Genomic DNA, 20,335 nt, shown 5'->3' with positions numbered 1-20,335 from the left:
GAGTTAGGACATGTGGAATAGGAGAAATGTGTAGATAGTGTTCATCATTGTGTCACCCCCAACTCTTGTCATGAGAAATCCTAGGAAAAGACGATATTATGGCACACTACAAGAAATAGCACATCTAAGATGTTCTGCCTATTTGCAATTTGGCAACTGGGGATAATCAGTGAAATAATAGATTGGTTATAGCTTTAAAAACAAAGCACTGTTCTGCCATATTATGACACCATTTAGATATCTCTATTTCATTTATATAAAGCTACATTCTACCCAACACATTATTGGAGAAAGTTTCTGGAGAAACTGTTTCTCAAGATTAAAGTCTCACATACTAATATTTTGGTTCCCCCCCTAAATTAAAACATTCACTGGCATCCAGATTGTCAGGAAATGATGTAATAGTTGAAACTGAAGCCAGCATTGTGAGACTCACTAAGAAACATAATAGGCAAGAATCAATAGTCATTTAAGGAACTCCTCAACATGAGGGAGACAGAAATAAAGGAAAAATAATTCAGCAAAAATTGAGACAATGTAGTCAACAGAAGTTCAAATAATTTATAATATAATTACAGATAAAACGTGTTGCTTTCATTTTAAAAAAAAAGTCTATAAGTAAAGAAATAGTCAGAAAAAAGTTGAAAAATCTTGTCAGTTTGAAATCACCAAGATAACTTTTTAAGAAATAAAATAGTCAAGTCAGAAAAAGATATCCTGGGAAATAAAATGAAAAGATGAGGAAAAGGATAATAAGGGAGAATATATAAGATAATTAAAATATATAATATAATCAAAGAGGTACAAATAGGAGTCTAACCAATAGGAGTCAGAGAAAGAAATAAGAAAACAATGGGAAGGAGTTTTTCAAGGAAACAATTTAGGAAAACTTTATAGAACTGAAGGACATAAGCTTCTAGAGTGAAAAGCTCCACAAGAACTTAGGACAGTGGTAAAGATAAAAGCTTCACACCAAAGTCATCAATGGGAAATAATGGAGTACAGGGATAAAAAAGTTTCTATAACCTTCTAAAAACAGTGGGTAATATATGATGGGTGGGAAAGAAGAATGGCATCAGACTTCTAAATGCAACAATGGGAGTTAGAAGATAATGATAGCACCTTCAAATTTTTGAGGGAAAATTATTTTCAATCTAGAATTCCACACTCAACTATCATTCAAGTGTAGGAGGAAAAACAAAGATACTTTCAGACATGGATTTTGTAAAAAGGTAACTCCGTTGCACCCTTTCTTTGGAAGCTCCTGGAAGATGTAATCTATCAGTACAATGAAGTAAACCAAGAAATAGGAAGGTGAGAAATTGAAGAAACGGGAGATTCAAGGTAAAAGAGAGTCAAAAGGAATCCCTACAAGTAGAATGAACGGAAGTCTCCAACTCTGCCACAGGGAAAGAAAGCATCTAGTCCATGTTGGAACAGGAAGTTGATGTGCTCCAGGAGGGTTGCTTCAAGAGAATAAGAAGACATGACATATTATCTGACAGACTAGACTATGTGGAATATTGTCCTGAAAGGCATATTATAGAGCTTTATGGCATGGGAGGATTTAGTCAAATACCTAAGGACAATTAAGCAATTATTAGCTCCAGGAAAAAAAAAAAAAAAAGTTGAAATAAAGGAAATAAAATAACTCTGCATGATACATTACTTGGCTAAACAATGTACAATCCATCATCATAATAATTAAATCTGATAAAAAGTTTAATTGAAATTAAAGGTATAATTATATTAGGAAAAAGGATAAGAGGAGTTAGAGCTTTCAGTGAGTCAAGTTGCCTATCATCAAATAAGTGTTTTCATTAGATAATTAACGAGGAAAATCACTGCCTCTAGGGTGCAGGATAAGCCTCAAGGAGGAGAGAGATAATGGATTGCAATTCTGGATTAGCACTATTTTAACTCAAAAATGAACGCATGTAATTTGGGAGTAAAGAGATAACAGCAGGCTTGTGAGCCTCCAATTTAGGTATCATCATCCTACCGAGGTGATGGCTGAGAGAGTAACGGATTTGATCACACCTCCTTGTAAACATAAAAATGGTATGGACCAGTGGACTTATTCAAAGAAGAAACTTGGCATACATTATCTGTCCAAATAGCCAATTAAAAATATCTGGGATTTATGGGGCATTGCTCCTAGGAGAATGGGTATTTATCACATAGGCATTATCTGTATAACTATGAAGATTAAAAAACAATGCAGAGCTCCAAACAAAAACGGCATCCTTTGAGAACAAGGTTTCTACAAATATCATTCAAAAGTCATCTGCTACTTCAAAACCAAAGGCATCCTAAGGAGGGATCAAAGGACAGGTTGGAAGATGCCAAGTTCTACAGGAAGAAATATTACATCTCGGTCTAATTTTACTTGTATCATTTGAATAATTAGCAAACTTTGGTGTTGATAAGTTATATGATATAATTAAGTCTGCTTTGACGTTTCAACTGTTGGTGGAAATACAATAATATTTTTATAAATTAAGTAAGTATAAAAATTATTGAATAAATTTTAAACCATTAAAAATAGGGGAAAAAAACAGAATTACATATTTACCAATCCTGTAGATGGGGAAGACGATCTAATCTTTAAAGCAATGTTGGAAATCACAGAGGAAATGATAGATAGGTTTCACCATAAAATTATTTAAAAGATCTATTGAAAAATGAATAAAACTAAAGGCAAACAACAAATCTTAGAAAACATTCACAGTAAACATGAAAAAAATTATTATCAATAAAGAGGTCACTGACATCTATTGGATAAATACAAAACCTCAGTGATAAAGGCAAGGTTCATGAACAGATAATTTACATAACAGCAAAGATAGAAAATTTTAATTCTCATGAGCAATCAAAGAAATGAAAATTGAAATGAAGAACTTTTAATCACAAAGAAAGAGATCCAATTTCTTTCATTCAATGCTGGTTAGAGTTGACACTGGAGGAGGGGTGAAATGACACTGACACAGCTCTTTACAAAAGCCCTTTTGCAAATATGTACTGATACATACTTTAGAAAAAACGCAGGCAATTCAGAAACTCTCACCTTCAAAAAAATCTAAATAGGGAAAAAGTATTATACACAAAAATGTTCACTAATACAGTATTTACACTAACAAGAAAATAAAAGAAGGAAACAACCTAAATGCTTGTGATTATGTTTAAGTAATCTATAAGAGAGACTTACTGGATGAAATACTCTACAATAGTTGTCAGTGTTAATTTATATAATTAATAAGAGTCTATAGCATCCAAGTAAAAGTTTCTATTGAGTGATCAGGTTTCAACTTAACATAGGCAGTAAGATCCCAACTATGTTATAAATAAGCTAATAAAAGCAAAATAGAGAATAAAAGAAGAGTAAGACACCAAAATATTAATAAGAGTATGCTCTAAATATTCGCATTCCAGGTGATGTTTTCTGTGTTTCTACATTTTCCAATTTTCCTTAATGATGATACATTAATTTTTAATTATAAAATCTGTAAATTTTATTTTCTTTTTCATTAAAATAACTTACCTAATTCAGAAAAATTACACAATAATTATTTTCTTTCCCTAAAAAGATATCTTAAAACAAGGGAGAAATTTTTAACTTCATGGAGCCTCTCTACCAGTAGTGGAATTTCTCATTCTGTATTTTAAATGGGAGTGAAATAAATCTCTATACTATATGTGCTACTTTAATGAGGCTTCTCTTACTAGGTGCCAAGTACAATTATTAACTGATCATTATTTTATTATTAAAGACAATTAATGTCAGAACCATAAAAACATAGTATAATATAAACTAGACTTAACTTTTCAAGAAAAATACTTAAGCACATATAATACTATGCAAAGCCAAAGCCAGTCAAAAGTATGGTTTACAGAGGGCATCAGTTTTATACTTGAACTCTTGGAGAAAATGAATAAATATTCAATAAATAATTCAAAATTTTAATATACTTATCTTTCTTTACTTGTACTTAGTTCTTTAGTAACCCATCCCTTTGGGGTGAAAAACATTTCCTTAAATAAAATTTTCATCATTTTATTTTATAACCAATGTATTTTATTTTAATAATTTCTATTTTGATTTAATCATTTAAATTGCCCACACAATAAACAAAGTACTAACCTGACCTTTGTTTTTTATTATATCTTATTTTTCAAAAAAATACTTATTTATTTAGCTGCACGGGGTCTTAGTTGCGGCATGCGGGATCTAGTTCCCTGACCAGGGATCAAACCTGGGCCCCCTGTATTGGGAGCACAGAGTCTTAAACCACTGGACCACCAGGGAAGTCCCTATATCCTATTTTTTTAAGCAAAGGTAAATCATGTGAGATTATATCCAGGCTATTTATCAAAATTCAATCTCACAGACTCACAAACACACGAGAATCGTATCATAAATTTACTTTCTAATATTTCTATTTTTAAAAAATAAATATCATGCTCTAATATTTTAAACTTCTAGCTCCTTAAGCATAAATATTTGGTTTATGCACATCAATTGAATGTTTCATATTACATACCAGTAGCTTGAACGTAACATGGTCGAGTAAGTGGTGCCGTTTGTGGAATCATAGGAGAGTCTGACAAACAACACTGAGTGTAAAGTTCTGAAGCTGCGAAGAAATTAATTCGAACTTGAATGCTAAAGTCATAAGTTGCCACCTGACAGACAAAAAATACATTATAAATGTGACTATTTTTGCTATAAAAATTGTGATTTTTTAAAATTCAAATACAGTTGGCATACATTATTATGCTAGTTTCAGTTGTACTACACAGTGATTTGACATTTGCATATATTATGAGATGATCACCATAATAAGTCTAGTAATCAACTGTCCCCATACAAAGTTATTACAATGTTATTGACCATTCTCCTTATGCTGTATATTACACCCCGTGACTTATTTATTTTATAACTGGAGGTTTGTATCTCTTTAGTCCCTTCACCTATTTCAACCAATACTATTTTTTATTGTACATATTTAAAGTTTACAACTTGATGATTTGATTTACATATACATAATGAAATAACACAATCAAGCTAATTAACATATCCATCACCTCACATAGTTACCTTCTTGTGTGTGTGTGTGTGTGTGAGAGAGAGAGAGAGAGAGAGAGAGAGAACACTTAGGATCTACCCTCCTAGCAAATTTCAAGTATAAAGTACAATATTGTTACCAGAACTAACATATGACCCAGCAATCTCACTTCTGGATATTTACTCAAAGGAACTGAAATCAGGATCTCAAAGAGATACCTGCCCTCCTATGTTCACTGCAGCATTATTCACAATAGTCAAGATATGGAAATAACCTACATATTCATAAATGGATAAAAAAATAAATGTGGTATACACATACAACGAAATATTTTTTCAGTTTTAAAAATAGAAGGAAATCCTGCCATTTGCAACAACGTGGATGGACCTGTGGGACATTATACTAAATGAAATAAACCAGACACAGAAACACAAATAACGTATGGTCTAACTTACATGTAGAATCTAAAACAGTCAAACTCATAGAAGCAGAGAGTAGAATGGTGGTTGCCAGGGACTGGGGGGAAGGGAGATATGGGGAGATGTTGGGCAAAGGGTGCAAAGTTTCAGTTATGCGAGATGAATAAGTTCTGGAGATCTAACGAGATACTATGGATTTAGCAAAACAGCAGTTCTAAAGAAAAGACAGTTTCAAAAAGAAAATTATCATGTGACATTGAAAGAATATTTTTTTTCAAAATAAGACTTGGCTTATTTTTCATGAGTCCAAAAATAATTCTTAAAAATAAAAAATAAAAATATTAAAAATAATTGCTATTAATTCAAAATGGACCAAAGACCTAAATATAAAACCTAAAACTATAAACCTTGTAGAAGAAAATGTAGGAGAAAAATCTTTCTTAAGTGCAATACAAAAATAATCATCTATAAAAAAATAAATTGTACTTTATCAAATTTTAAATTTATTTATTTATTTATTTTGGGCAGCGTTAGGTCTTCGTTGCTTTGCGCGAGCTTTCTCTAGTTGTGGCGAGCGGGGGCTACTCTTCGCGGCAGTGCACGGACCTCTCATTGCAGTGGCTTCTCTTGTGGAGGACGGGCTCTAGGCGCACGGGCTTCAGAACCTGCGGCGTGTGGGCTCAGTAGTTGTGGCTTGCAGGCTCTAGAGCGCAGGCTCAGTAGTTGTGGCACACGGGATTAGTTTATCCGCGGCACGTGGGATCTTCCCGGACCAGGGCTCAAACCCGTGTCCCCTGCATTGGCAGGCGGATTCTTAACCACTGCGCCACCAGGGAAGCCCCTCTCAAACTTTAAATATCTGTTCTGTTAATGATAATGTTAAAAAAAAAATTACAAGCCAAAAACATATTTCTGACAAAACAATCCATCTTACACCCAAAATATATAAAGAACACACAAAGATTAATAAAAAACAAAGTACCCAATGAAAAACTATGTATTGAAAAGACAATTCAGGAAAGAAAATGTACATATGACATATTACCACATAATTAGATGTTTAACATCATCAGATATTAGGGAAATGCAACTGGAAATCACAGAAGATAACACTTCATACCTATCAAAATGCTTAAATAAAAATGATATTACCAAGTGCTGATAAAGACGTAAGCACCTAATACATTTATGAATTGCTGATAGGAATGCAAAATTTCATAGTCATTTTGGAAAAGTTTTCTAGTTTCTTAGAAAATTAAATAAAGACTTAACATAAGGCCCAGAACTCCCAACCCTAGGTGTTTACCAAAGAGAAATGAAAACTTATTCATACACAAACCTGCATGCAAATGTTTTTAGTGGCCTTATTCATAATCGTGAAAACCTGAAAACAGGCCAAATTCCCTCCAAATAGTGAATGGATAACAAACTATGGTAAATGCATCCAACAGCTTTCAACAATAAAATGGAATGAACTACTGTTACACAGAATAATATGGATGAATTTCAAATGTATTATTCTAAGTGAGAGAAGCCAGACTGATAAGGCAACCTATTTTATGATTTCATTCATATCATATACAAGTGAAAAGGCAAAATTATACAAACAAAGTGACATCAGTTTTTGCCCTGAACTGAAGCTGGGGGAGAAGGTGACTACAAATAGGGACAAGAAAAATTTAGGAGAGGTGATTTTCTATGAAATATCCAGAATAGATAAATCCATATAGACTGAATGCAGATTGGTGGCTGCCAGTGGCTGGTGGGAAGAGGGCTGGGGAGAAACTGCTTAATGGGTAAAGGGTTTTACTTTGGAGTGACGGAAATGTTTTGAAATGAGATAGATGGGGTGGTTATACCATATTGTGAAGGCACTAAATTGTTTACTTCCAAATGGTTAATTTTATGTTAAAGAAATTGCCACTCAATAAATTATTTTTTAAAAAATAAATGAGGACAAATCAATCAGAGGTTTCCAGGAATTCCCCAGATATCTACCATGTGATGATCTCAAGATTTTAGAGAAATAAAAAATAAGTTTTAAATAAAATGAAGAGCTAAATAATAAAAAAATGTATAGTTACAGCTTTACAGCTTGCCATGCATATTACCCTACTAGGCAAACTCTTGGGCTTTTTTTTTTTTTTTTTTTTTTTTAGCTGGCTGCTCTGGTCTGAAAATATCCCCCCAAAATTCATATGTTGAAATCCTAACCCCCAAAGATGATACAATTAGGAGGTGGGGCTTTGGGAAGTGCTTAAGCCATGACGATGGAGTCCTCATGACTGGGATTAGTCTTATAACTATAATTAGTGCCTTGTAAAAGAGACTCCAGAGAGATTCCTAGCCCCTTCTATCCTGTGAGGACACATCAAGAAGTCCACGACTCAGAAGGGGCCCTAACCCCACCATTCTGGTGCCATGATCCTAGACATCCAGCATCCAGAACTGTGAGAAATAAATTTCTGTTACTTATAAACCACCCAGCCTGTGGTATATTGTTATAGCAGCCTGAACAGACTAAGACAATGGCCATGTCACTGCCAATTCCATCTCCCGTCATAGAATCTTTTGTAAATAATCTGTTCCCATAACAGAACTATAGAAGCATAAAAATACTGTAACATGTTTTATTTTCATGGATGTTTCATTTATCTTGACAAATCAGAGCAAGCAACTCATTCCCATGATAATCTATTTCTGCAGTGATACCAGCACACAGGTGTCAAGGAGTAAATTGAAAAAAGATATACTTCATGTCCAAATACTACCCTTTCATATCTTTCTCAAAACAAAACAAAACTTTGTTTGATCTTATTCCTCCTGGAATTTCTCATTGTTAGTCATCAACAACCAGTTATATTTTGTCTCATTTCTGTTTTTCCTCTTCTGGTTTTTTTTTTTCATTTTTTATTTATTATATTAATAGAAATCAATACTTTCTCTCACACATATTTTAATAGTATTTATATTATTTTTTAGGTTACTATCGTATTCTTTCCTTTTTTTCATATAATATGAACACATTTTAAACTCAAGTAATGCTATACACTGACACAGAAGACATGTGAGTGGCCCACAAGGAAAGGAGAGGGTTGAGTGACTTAGTGTAAACAAACGAGTCCAGTCAAGGATGCCAAATACAATTGCAATTGTCCACCAGCAGTTTTGATTGTACCCAAACCTGGTGCAACGTAGGAAAGGAAGGGTTACAACTAGAAATAAATCAAGTCCTTTACTGCTGATTTCACATTTTCCTGCTGCATAGGTCAACCAAGAGAGCACCCACTGGCAATTTACATCTACACACACACACACACACACACACACACACACACAAAGAGAGATAACTTACAAGTAGCTATAAATATAGTGGAGGACATATGAAATGCTGGGAAACCAGATAATCAATCTGCCTCACTGACACAAATTTAGTGAGCAAAATCTCACAGGGTGTGCTGTCTCTGCAGGGTTCTTTATGTTCTTCTTATTGTCGGATTGAATTATACTTCTATACACTACGTAAATCTCCCTTTAAACTACCTAGTAAATGTTGAACAATTCAAAATCTTAAGCAATGTGCAGCACTCCAGAAAACTATAAATATATATAATTTATTTTAATTTTATAATCAGCTTTAGAACACTAGAAGAGCCACAGTCCAAACATTAAGAAATAGATTTCTAAGCTTTTAACTGTTGAAAGTGTTAAATAGTAAACTGGACTGAAAAATTATCAAATTGCATATGCATCCTCCCCAAAAGTCATGTAACATTTAAATTGGATTATGTATTTGTTCTAACTTTTAGTGACCCTTAAGCTAAATGCTTTTGTGGATAAAGGATGACATTAAAAACATAGTACATACTTCCACAGTATGAAAATATAAAATCACAGTATCGACTTATTAAGACAAGATATAACCTGTTCTCAGCAAAATTAAAAACCTATAGATTAAATTACTGCTCAAACTCATTTATTTTCCTTATTGAAGAATGTGTGTATGTGTGTGTGTGTGTCTGTCTGCATACCTCTGTACACATGAAAGATGAAGATGCAGGCATTGGGTAAGAGAATGATATACTTCAATGCTTCAAAATAATTTGTCACAAAAGGATTATTTTCTTTTAATTTTGAGGTTTTGTTTTTATCAAAATTATAAGAGTACATACTTGAGGAAATAAAAGAAAAATAATCCTACAAAGCTTATTTTGAAAATCAGCATTCCCTTCCCTCCACCATTGTATACTTACACACACACACACACACATATACACACAAACACACACAAATCCAGATGCAATCATTTTCGACTCTCCTAGTTATTTCTTTTGGATTTACCTCAACACAGCTAAATAACCTACATAGAGTGTCATAAAACAAGCTTCAATAAATTTAAACCTATTTAAATAATACAAAGAATATTTTCTAATTACAATGTAATTATATTAAAAATAAATAACAGAATGAAATTTGGTAAATTCACAAATATGTGGAAATTAAATAACATCCTAAATAACCAACAGGTCAAAGAAGAAATTACATGAGAAATTGCAAACTCTGATGAATGGAAAACACAAAATACCAAAACTTTTGATATATGGGTAAAGCAATGCTTAGAAAGAAATCTATAGCTGTAAAACCTATGTAAAAAATTAAGAAAAATCTCAAATCAATACCTTCTACCTTAAAAAACAAGAAAAAAGAAAACTAAACTCAAAGAAAGCAGAAGGAAGTAAATAATAAAAGACAAAGTGAAAATGAACAAAATCAAAAATCAAAAACAGTACAGAAAATCAACCAAAAGCTGAATCTTAAAAATACCAACAAAATGGACAAACCTTTAGATAGTCTAAGATGAAAGGTGAGATAATTTAATAAAATCAGAAATGAAATAGGCAACTTTACTACCAACCTTACTGAAATAAAAGTAGTAAGAGAACACCATGAATAACTGTATGCCACTAAATTAGATAACTTAGACAAAATTTCTCAGGAAGAAATACAAAATTTGATCACCTTTACCCATGAAGTGGGGAGAAGGTGGTCAAAAGGTACAAACTTCCAGTTACAAGATAAGTAAGTCCTGGGGATGTAATATACAGCAACTAAGAAGCTTGCATGCCGCAATGAAGATCCTGAGGGCCACAACTAAGACCTGGCACTGCCTGCCTAAATAAATAAATAAATAAATAAAATTATTAGGAAAAAGAAAGAAAATACTAGTCTCATAATTATAGGTCTCATTAAAAAAAAAAAGAAAGAAAGAAAGAAAGAAACATGGAAACTCACCTGGAAAAAGTATAGAGAAAACTATTAAAATATAGATGAAGCTGGGGGGTGGGGGAGTAGGGAAGAACTATTGGCCTTAGTTTACTCAAGGGAAGTCGGAGTACTAATTTTAGCAAAACAGAAAGTTCCCAAGAGAGAAAATATAAATACTAAAGGAACATCAGGTCATATCAGAATGAGTAATAGGAAATTAAACAAACATTCATTGGGCTCCATCCAAAGCAGGACATTACACAGAGGAAACTCATGTGAAATCTATATAAAATCTAAGAGGCAATACTGACAGAGAAAGAATTGAGAAATGAGAAAGAAGAACTCTCCTTTTGTTGCAGATGCTATAAATTTTTACTATGAGAAATATATGCAAAAATTAAAAACAGAAAAGGCTACCCATGATTTGACCTGACACAGAAATGCTATTCATGTTTAAGGAGTGGGATGACAGATACACTATATCGAGTAATAAAATCATGCCACTTTCAATGACATAGATTTGGTTTTTTGCGTTGTCTTGTTCAGATTTGTATCTTTTTAATTCAATATAGTATTTCCCAATATTCTACAAAATCCTGACAATTTCTGTCAATTTCTTTTCTTTCCATTTTATTATGGGTTATATTTTATTAGTTTCTACAAATACCCTTGTATATGTAATTAAAGGCTGAAGCATATGGTAATTATCCCCCAACCAAACTTAATCCCAGAAGAAACAAACTGTGACTGCAAATTTCCCCCTATGGATATGGAAAGTGGAACAGAAAAAAAGGGACTATATAAAAATGGTCATTGACATTTTGATGATGGCAACCTTATGAAACTGAAGATTCTGAATGCTAATGACTAGAAGGAAAGTAATACGCCTCAAGAAAGGATATGAAAATTTCGTGTCTATAGGCTAAAGAAATATATACTATTCTTCATCATGTTTGGATCCCTAAGATGGTATCATGACAGGCCAGGAGGCTGAGGACGTAACATTTATGGTCTAAGCTCTACAGATCACCAGCAGCTAGCCTTGACAAGTCCCCTAGCCTCACTGTGCATTGGCTTCTAAAATTGGAAAAAAGAGAAAAATCTAAGGTCTCAATGCTTGTCTTATTGGATTCATATGGAAATTAAGTGACATTGGATATGAGGGCACTTTACAAACTCTAAGTACTATATAATTATCAACTAAAGGATTGTTATTATAATTTTTAAAATAAATATAAAATTTGAATAGATCTAGTAGACTGAATTAGTAATTTAGAAAACATATGACAAAGCAAAGCCTGAGATCAGATGACTTCAATGATGAAACATATCACTAATTTAAAGAAGAAGTAATACAATCCTCCACAATTCTTTCAAAAACAGAAGAGGAGAAAACACTTCTCAACTCACTCTAAGAAGTCAATATTACCCTGATACTAAAACCAGACAAAGATAGTTGAAGAAAACTATAGACCAATATTCCTTATGAATAGGGATGCAAAACTCAAGAAAATACTAGGAAACTAAATCTAGAAATATATAAAAAGGATTATACTCCATGATCAAGGGAGACTTATCCCAGGAATGTAAGGTTGATTTAACATACAAAAATCAGTCAATATAATGTACCACATTAACAGAATAATGGGCAAAATCATGTGATCATCAAACTGCATGCAAAAAAATTTTTGACAAAATGCAACCGTCTTTCATGATCAAAATACTCAAACTAGGAATAGAAGGGAACTTTCTCAACCTGATAAAGGGAATCAACAAAACATTTTTAAAAATAACACTGCTAACATCATATTTAAAAGTGAAAGACATATGCTTTCCTCCTAAGATGAGGAACAAGACAAAGATCTTTGCTCTTGCTACTTCTATTCAACATTGTACTGAAGATTCTAGAAATCAGGCAGTGAAACAAGTAAAAGGCATCCAACTTGGAAAGGAAGAAATAAAATGCTCTATTTGCAGATGGCATGTTCTTGCACACAGGAAATTCTAAGGAATCTACTAACAAACCGTAAGAACTAATGTATAAGTTCAACACGGTTGCAGAAAAACTAGATCAATGTTTAAAATCAATTGTTTTTCTATACACTTGAAATGAATAATCTGAAAATAAAATTAAGAAAACAATTCCATTTACAAGAGCATCAAAAATAATTATTTAGAAATAAATTTAATAAGGAAAGGGGAAATTTGTACATTGACAACTACAAAACATTGTTGAAAAAATTAAGAAAGATTTAAATAAATGGAAAAACATCCTATGTTCATGGATTAGAAGACTTAATATTGTTAATATGGCACTACTCCCCAAATTGATCTAAAGACTCTTCATAATCCTTATCAAAATCCCACCCAGATTTTTTGCAGTAATTGACAAGGTCACCCCAAAATTCATATGGAAATGCATGGGACACAAAGTAGTCAAAAATACTACTGGAGGAGAACAAAATTGGTGGACTCACATTTTCCAATTATAAAAACTACAAAGTTATCATAATCAAGACCTTGTGTTATTGGAGTAAGGATAGACATATAGATCAATGGAACATAATTGAATGTCCAGAAATAAACTTTTATATTTATGTTTAATTGATTTTAGACAGGAGTGTGAAGGCAATTTAATGTGGTAAAACAATATTTTCAATAAATGGTCCTGGGACAAAATGGACATCACATGCAAAAGAATGAAACTGGATTCATATCACACATACACAAAAAATAATTCAAAATGGATTACAGACCTAAATGTAAAAGCTAATACTCTAAATAAAACTCTTAGAAACAAACATAGAAATCTCATGACTTGAGTTAGGTAATAGCTTCCTAGATATGACACCAAAAAGCACAAGTGACAAAAGAAAAAGAGATACATGGGACTTTTGTCACATGTGTCTTTTATATTAGCAGATGATAACACCCAGTGTGAAGACGATGTGAAGAAAATACAGCTTGGTGCCACAACAGGATGTAAGCTTTCTACTATAATCCTAAAGTCAAGAATAATGCAGGATACCTAGTAGGTGCCCAATAAACATTTGTTGAATGATGATGATTGATGGAAATATAAACTGATACAAGTTTTGTGGTGACAATGTGGATATATGTACCAGTAAGTAAAATGCACATAATCTTTCCTCACCAATTCCAATTCTAAATATCCAAAAGAAACAACAGAACAAGTTCTCAGAAATGAACATGCCAGTTTATTCACTGCACTTTAATTCACTCATTGAATACTTATTGTCTGATGTGTGTCAAAAAATATATTAATGCTACAAATATAATGTTGAACTATATATCATACTGTTTTCCTCCTTTGAATAATAATATGATTGACGGCATACAGATATCTGACTAGATTAAGAAATGACATCTATTCTGGGTTAAAATGTGTGTTAAATTAGTATGTGAAAGATATTTCCCAACATGGCCTTAAAGCATATTGCTTCATAGGAAATGAGGAATAAGATAAGCCAAGAAAAATAATTGACCTTGTTCTAGAAATTCTAAACAAGGTAGTATAAGAAAAAAGTGGTAAAAATTATCATTATTAAAATGGAAGAGACAATAATATTTGCAATCTATTACAGTATTCCTAAAAAAATCTAAAATAAATTGAAGGATAATTAAAAGTAACTGATGCTTAAAGTAAGATAAACAGTTTTACACCTCATCAACATAATTTATTTTCAAAATACTGATATGAGAGCATAAAAATAATAAAACCCAATCATCTACACTGCACAAAACAGCATAGAAAAATTACTTCAAAATATTCCACGCTTTTGCTGAGTAGTATAAAATGCTTTAATAACATAAATGGCATATCTTTTTTCTGAATATGAAGCTCAATTTTATACAGAAATCACTTCTCTCTAAATTTTTTATTAATTTAATGCAACACAAACCAAAATTACCATAGAAGTTTTAGCTATAAACTCGAGAAAAAGATTCTAAAGTTCATCAAAAAAAATGGCCAATGATATTTTAAAAGGAAAAGAATAGAGTATAGTTATCCTACCAGAGAATTAAAAGAACTTTAATAGTACCAACCAGGCCAAATTGTTAGCAAATAAATCATTACTTTTGTATGGTGGCTTGTTATGCAAGAAGAATCAAAGAATTTTAAGTTCAATTTAAAATTCATCTTTCACCTCTGAGGTTGGCAGAATATTACATATACATACATATATAATGGATGCAACCTAGTTATACAAAGAAAGGCGACAGTAAGCAACATTTTACACTGTTACTAGTGGCTAATACTATTGGTATAACTTTTTTGAAGAGCAATTTGACAACGCATATCAATAGCCTAAAATATGTGCATAGAGTTTGACCCAATTATTCTACTTCTAGGATGATATAATGAACACCTATAATGTGAAAACAAACAGTTATTTACAAGGATGTTTCTTACAGAATCATTTATAGAGTCAAAAAATGGAAAAATCTTAAGTGTACAGTAAGAAGGATTAGTTTAATAACTATAACAGTAGAGCCATAAAATATTATCCCTAAAAAATTAAATTGCATTTAGAATACTTAATGACACAAAAAGCAATTGATAACATTTAAATTAATACACTCAGCAAAAAAAAAAAATGCAGGTTAAAAATGTTCATAAAGTATTATTTCATTATAATTATAGATATAGAAATATAAGTATAGAGATAGAAGGAGAAAAAACAAAGATACCCCAAAATATAAACAGAGGTCATTGTTATATATTAGGATTTATTTATTGTTTATTCTTTCTTTCTGCTCTTCTAAACTTCCCATTTAATTTTGACAATAGACTTTAATAATCGGGAGGAGAATATCACTGATATGCAAGATTGAAATATAAGATGATGCTGAGAAAACTTGCAAATCGTTAGGATATGTGGGAGTTGAGTAGGCTTTGAAAGATATTAAAATACTGTAAAAATTAAAAAGATAAACATCCTCTGAATCTCTTCAAATAACCTGTTAATTATGCTTTTGTCTGAAGTAGAAAGACAAGTCACAGATTGTATTATTCAACAAGTAACTGTAATACCTTGACAATATTTCATGTACTTCAAAATCCTTTGCTGAAAAGATAAAAGGAAAATGTAAATAATATGTGTAGTTTGATATTATCTGATAGCCCAAATTAGGCCAAAGGAAATTATTCCTAAAATGACTTTCAAAAAAAAGCAAAGATGTCCTCTCTCTTCTGGATAACCTTGCTAAATAAAGAGTATCTATCTAAATGTCACTGGTTCATGAATGTAGATGAATAATTATTATACACTAAACCTGTAGAAATCAAATATAGTATGTTTTACATCTTAATGTTGTATAATACAACTTAATGTTGTATATAAAATTAACATTTTTCATTTTCTTTAATATCGGAAGAGTAACCTTTGATATCTCATCCACCATGCTTGTCAAAAAGTAGAACAGACAAAAGAGTGAACTCTGTAGACAATATCATTCCATGTGAACCATATGTGCACAAAACCCACAAAATACATCCCAACTAATGTACTGCACCTAAGAAGGCAAAATTAATCTTTAGCATTTTCTTAAATCTGAATGTGTCCTTAAATTTTCTTGACTTTTTCCTCCTGAAAGCTAAATAACAGTTATTATTGTTCCTAAAATAAGATTTTAATCTCAGTAAACTCTGTAGTTTAGCAACATTACTAAAAAATGGATTATTAAAGACGTACTTTGTTAGCATTCAATACACCTTCTTGTTGTGTTTTAATTCCTTTTATTTAGTTGATTCTATTCTACACCTACTGGGTACAAGGCATCATGCTAGTTATGCTGGAATATAAAAAATGTTTTGACAAAAGAGTCTCATACTCTAATTGCCATTTAGCAGTTTGATTCTTGTTCGGGAGGATGCGGCGACACACCTTTCCATATCATAGGTAGCAAGATGCTCTCTCTTTGGCACTTCTATCACCTTCAAAGCAAAAGCATATCAGAGATTGCCCCTGAAATTTTGCCAGTGGTATCCCTTCCTCCTGGGCACATTCTAGGAAAGGTTTTTTTCTTTGATTTTCTCTGTTTGTTGTTTTTGTTGGTGTTTTAAAATCACCAAACATCGAGGGGCACTACCCAAGAACCAGTGTCATAGCAACCCCTCTTAAATCTCCACAGCATGTCTTTGGTGATTTCAGGTGATGATTCTAAGAACGTCAAGCGTACCCCACTCAAATATAAGTAGAAAGCACATGCTGGCTCAAATATAAGTGATTTTGGGGTTAGCCTCAACTTTCCTCTTCTTCACATGTCATATCTTGAATTTTCTAGAGAGCATAACTGAAACCATGAGACCACATAGGTTCCGTGTGTGTGCCCTCTGCACCTCTTGAGATATACTGCAAGCATGAAGCCAGACACCTCCAGCGATCATTTTACTGAATTAAAGGGTATACCCAGACATGCTCACAGGTAGAAAAAGACCCACTACAAAAAGAACTTAGGTGATCTTTGATAGCTTCTTAGTTAGGATTATCTTAACTCCACAACTCTCCAGTAATGTGAGTAATAGAAAGCTTAACTTACTTCTTTGGGAGAAAATGCTAGGCTACACTCCAGAGATGTCTCTCTCTCTAACTCCAAGGAATATATGTCAGGAAATGCAGGGTCTGTGAATTCCCCTATAAAACCAGAAAAAGGACACTTTTTAATTTTATTATTTTTAAGCCAGATACATATCTATGATGCTATTGTTAAATGTGGAAATGAAACTTTGAGAAACCTCATCAAAATGTCCACAACAATCAAAAAACAGTTGCTAAAACATCTGTGCGGGCTGCATAAGGTTGCTAGGCTAAGGAATCACTCTTAATGCCAAGATGCTAATCGGCAAAACTGGTATCCAAAAATGGAACAAACATATATTCAATCAGCAAAACAGAGAGGGTAAACCTATTTTTTAAAATCTCCAAAGTTCAAGAATGATATCACAGTCATATTCAGATGAATATAAAAAGGTATAAAGGTCAAGGTCAAATAATTGACTGAATCTTAGGTCTGAGAAAATTGAGACTCCCTCTCCAGTGAAGATGGAACAGGGAGAACCCAGACCTTCTCTGATGCCTTACGGAATTCACAAAGAAGATAAACACAATTTTGTACAAGAAAACTTTTCAACAAAGTGGTATCACTCCAGATACAAAGGCACTGGGTGGAGATACAGAAACAACTGTCAAATAGTAACACAAACTTCAGGGTCAAAAATTATAAGCACTTAAATAAACTTCTAAAATAAGTTCCTGAAAGATCAAATGTTAGCTACAATAGAACCTCTGCCCTCATCTAAACAATTCTAAAAATCCCTTTTTCTCCCTAAAGTTTTCTGATTAATCCAAGGAACGATAATAATTTCAATTACCCCGTCTCAAAATAAACTTAAATAACTCATTTCATTCTCCTTCACCCTACTCAATTTCTCTCAACTTGATGTATGATATAAAAACCATTAAACAAATGAACAAAAAGGATCCATTAAGTGTTTATTAACACAAACATGTTTGTGGTGTGGGAAAAAATACATATACAGCAAAGAATATCCACCTAGAATGGATATATATCTCGGATACATAAAATATAATAAAAATAGATAATCTTAAATATATTTGAAGTATACATAAACATATAGATTGTGAAATGCAATAATCCAAGACAGCATCAATAAATATTTCTTGAGCACCTATAATGTACAGAGAACTATATCAGACAACTCTAGCAGAAAACAAAAATTGGAACTATAGTCCTTGACCTCATGGAGCTCACAGCGTAGTAAGGGAGACAAACAAGTACAAAGCTCTTTTTGATACAAGGTACAATTTGGTTAGTGCTATAATAAAACTTACCTAATGTCTGAAAGGAGCAAAGGCAAAAAAATAATTTCAACCGATTGGATAGGGGTACGAATGGGGCTAATGATTTATAGGATGCAGGAGGTTGATGCTAATTTATAAAAGAGGGTGGAATCTCAGGCAGCAGGGACAGAAGAGGAGGAACTAGCCTAGGAGGAGAGAAGCCCAGTGCCAGAGGAAATGTGTAACACAATCTAGTTGCAGTAGAGACAGCTGATGGAGCCTACAATGGGAGAGGTGACTGGAAAGAAAAGGTGGCGTCATAGCTAAATGGATCTCAGTATTTCCTCCCCCTTAAGTCATTCTTGTCCTGAAACGATAATGTGAAAAACCAAGTCTACCTTGTCACAGAAGGACATCTATGTTTTAACATACTCATAAAATACATTTTCAGGACATTTTAAGTATAAACTTTATTGCAAATTGTTAATAATCGTTAAGATCAACTTATATACATCCTAGACTGTGTCAGCAGCCTGCTGTTGAGACCCACTGCTACTGGTAACAGGAAACCAGCAAAGCTTTTCAAGCAGAGGGCAGATGGGATAAGATCTTTGCTTGAAGGAGATCACTCTCTGGTATAGGCATATGAGGATAAAGGCTTGGAAGCAGGGAAAGCATTTTAAAAGATGATCCAGTGACCTAGAAGGGAAGCTTGAGCTAGGGCTAAGGCAGAATCGTGGAAAGAAATGCATCTTGCCGAGTAGCTCTGCAGAATAACCAGGAAGAGTCTGTGATCCATTAACAAGGTGCATGAATGCATATGAGGCAGTCAGAGTAAAGTGTTAAGGCAACTAAAGTTTCAACATCCAGATTTTCCAAAAATGAATATAAATCTCATATGGATTTCCAACTGCCTACTGTTATGATTCCTGGGCTATTCCACAGTCCCCTCAAACATAGCATGCTCGCCTAGATCTATTCCTTCCCTCACATTATATCAACTATGAATTGTCCCTCCCATCACCTACCTCTTAGAGTCAAAAACTGGGAGCGATCCAAGACTTCCTCCTCTTCCCTAATACTGATGTCCACTTGGTAACCACATCGAAGCATTTCTAATTTCTCAGCACCTCTGTACTCTCCTCCTTCCCGTCCCTGGTATCAATGTCTGAGCTCAGGCTCTCATCACTTCTCACCTCTATGGCCACCACACCTAACTGATCTCCCTGTCTCCGTTTTTGCCCTTCCCATACCCACCTTTTCCCCCAGCCCATTTTCAACTTTCCTCCAAAAGGAAAATTAGTGAAGGGCAAGCCTACTCACACCATTGCCTGGATATCAATCCTTTAATTGTGCTGCCTAACCTCTAGGATAAATGTCCAGAAAAAACTATTAGTTACCTGGGTCTCACTTGCCCCTCTAGTCCTGTCCCTCTATACTCTAGACAGTCCAAACTACTTGCCATATTGACTCATTTCTAGGCCTTTACTTGCATTCTTTCATATCCCCTTCTCTGTTTCTCTCCTTACTCTTCTAAATCTAGATTAGGCATCAACTTCTCCAAGAAATCTTTCCTATTGGTGATTCTCAGCTAGTTTCCCTTAGCATATGCTTCCTTAGCACCAGGTACGGACCTGTCTTGTAGCATCCACATGCTATATGGTAATAACCCAATTCTTTGTCTCTCTCTCCTACTGTTATATAGGTGGTCTCCATTTGTCATTTAGATCCAATAGTCATCTTTCTCTGCTCTCCTCTG

General features: G+C 33.2%; 1 protein-coding gene across 1 annotated transcript in view; it reads right to left on the bottom strand.

Annotated features, from left to right (window-relative positions):
* The window catches only part of CFAP47 (cilia and flagella associated protein 47), a 489,567-nt gene that overhangs the window by 395,923 nt on the left and 73,309 nt on the right, over nucleotides 1-20,335 (bottom strand). Inside the window, 2 exon segments of the mRNA XM_036839258.1 lie at nucleotides 4,542-4,683; nucleotides 17,315-17,409. Coding sequence (XP_036695153.1) covers nucleotides 4,542-4,683; nucleotides 17,315-17,409 — 237 coding nt within the window.

This window comes from Balaenoptera musculus, chromosome X (genome assembly GCF_009873245.2).
Source record: "Balaenoptera musculus isolate JJ_BM4_2016_0621 chromosome X, mBalMus1.pri.v3, whole genome shotgun sequence".
NCBI classification, from domain to species: domain Eukaryota; kingdom Metazoa; phylum Chordata; class Mammalia; order Artiodactyla; family Balaenopteridae; genus Balaenoptera; species Balaenoptera musculus.
Note: the sequence above shows the minus strand (reverse complement) of the source record. Positions and strands in the feature narration are given on the sequence as shown.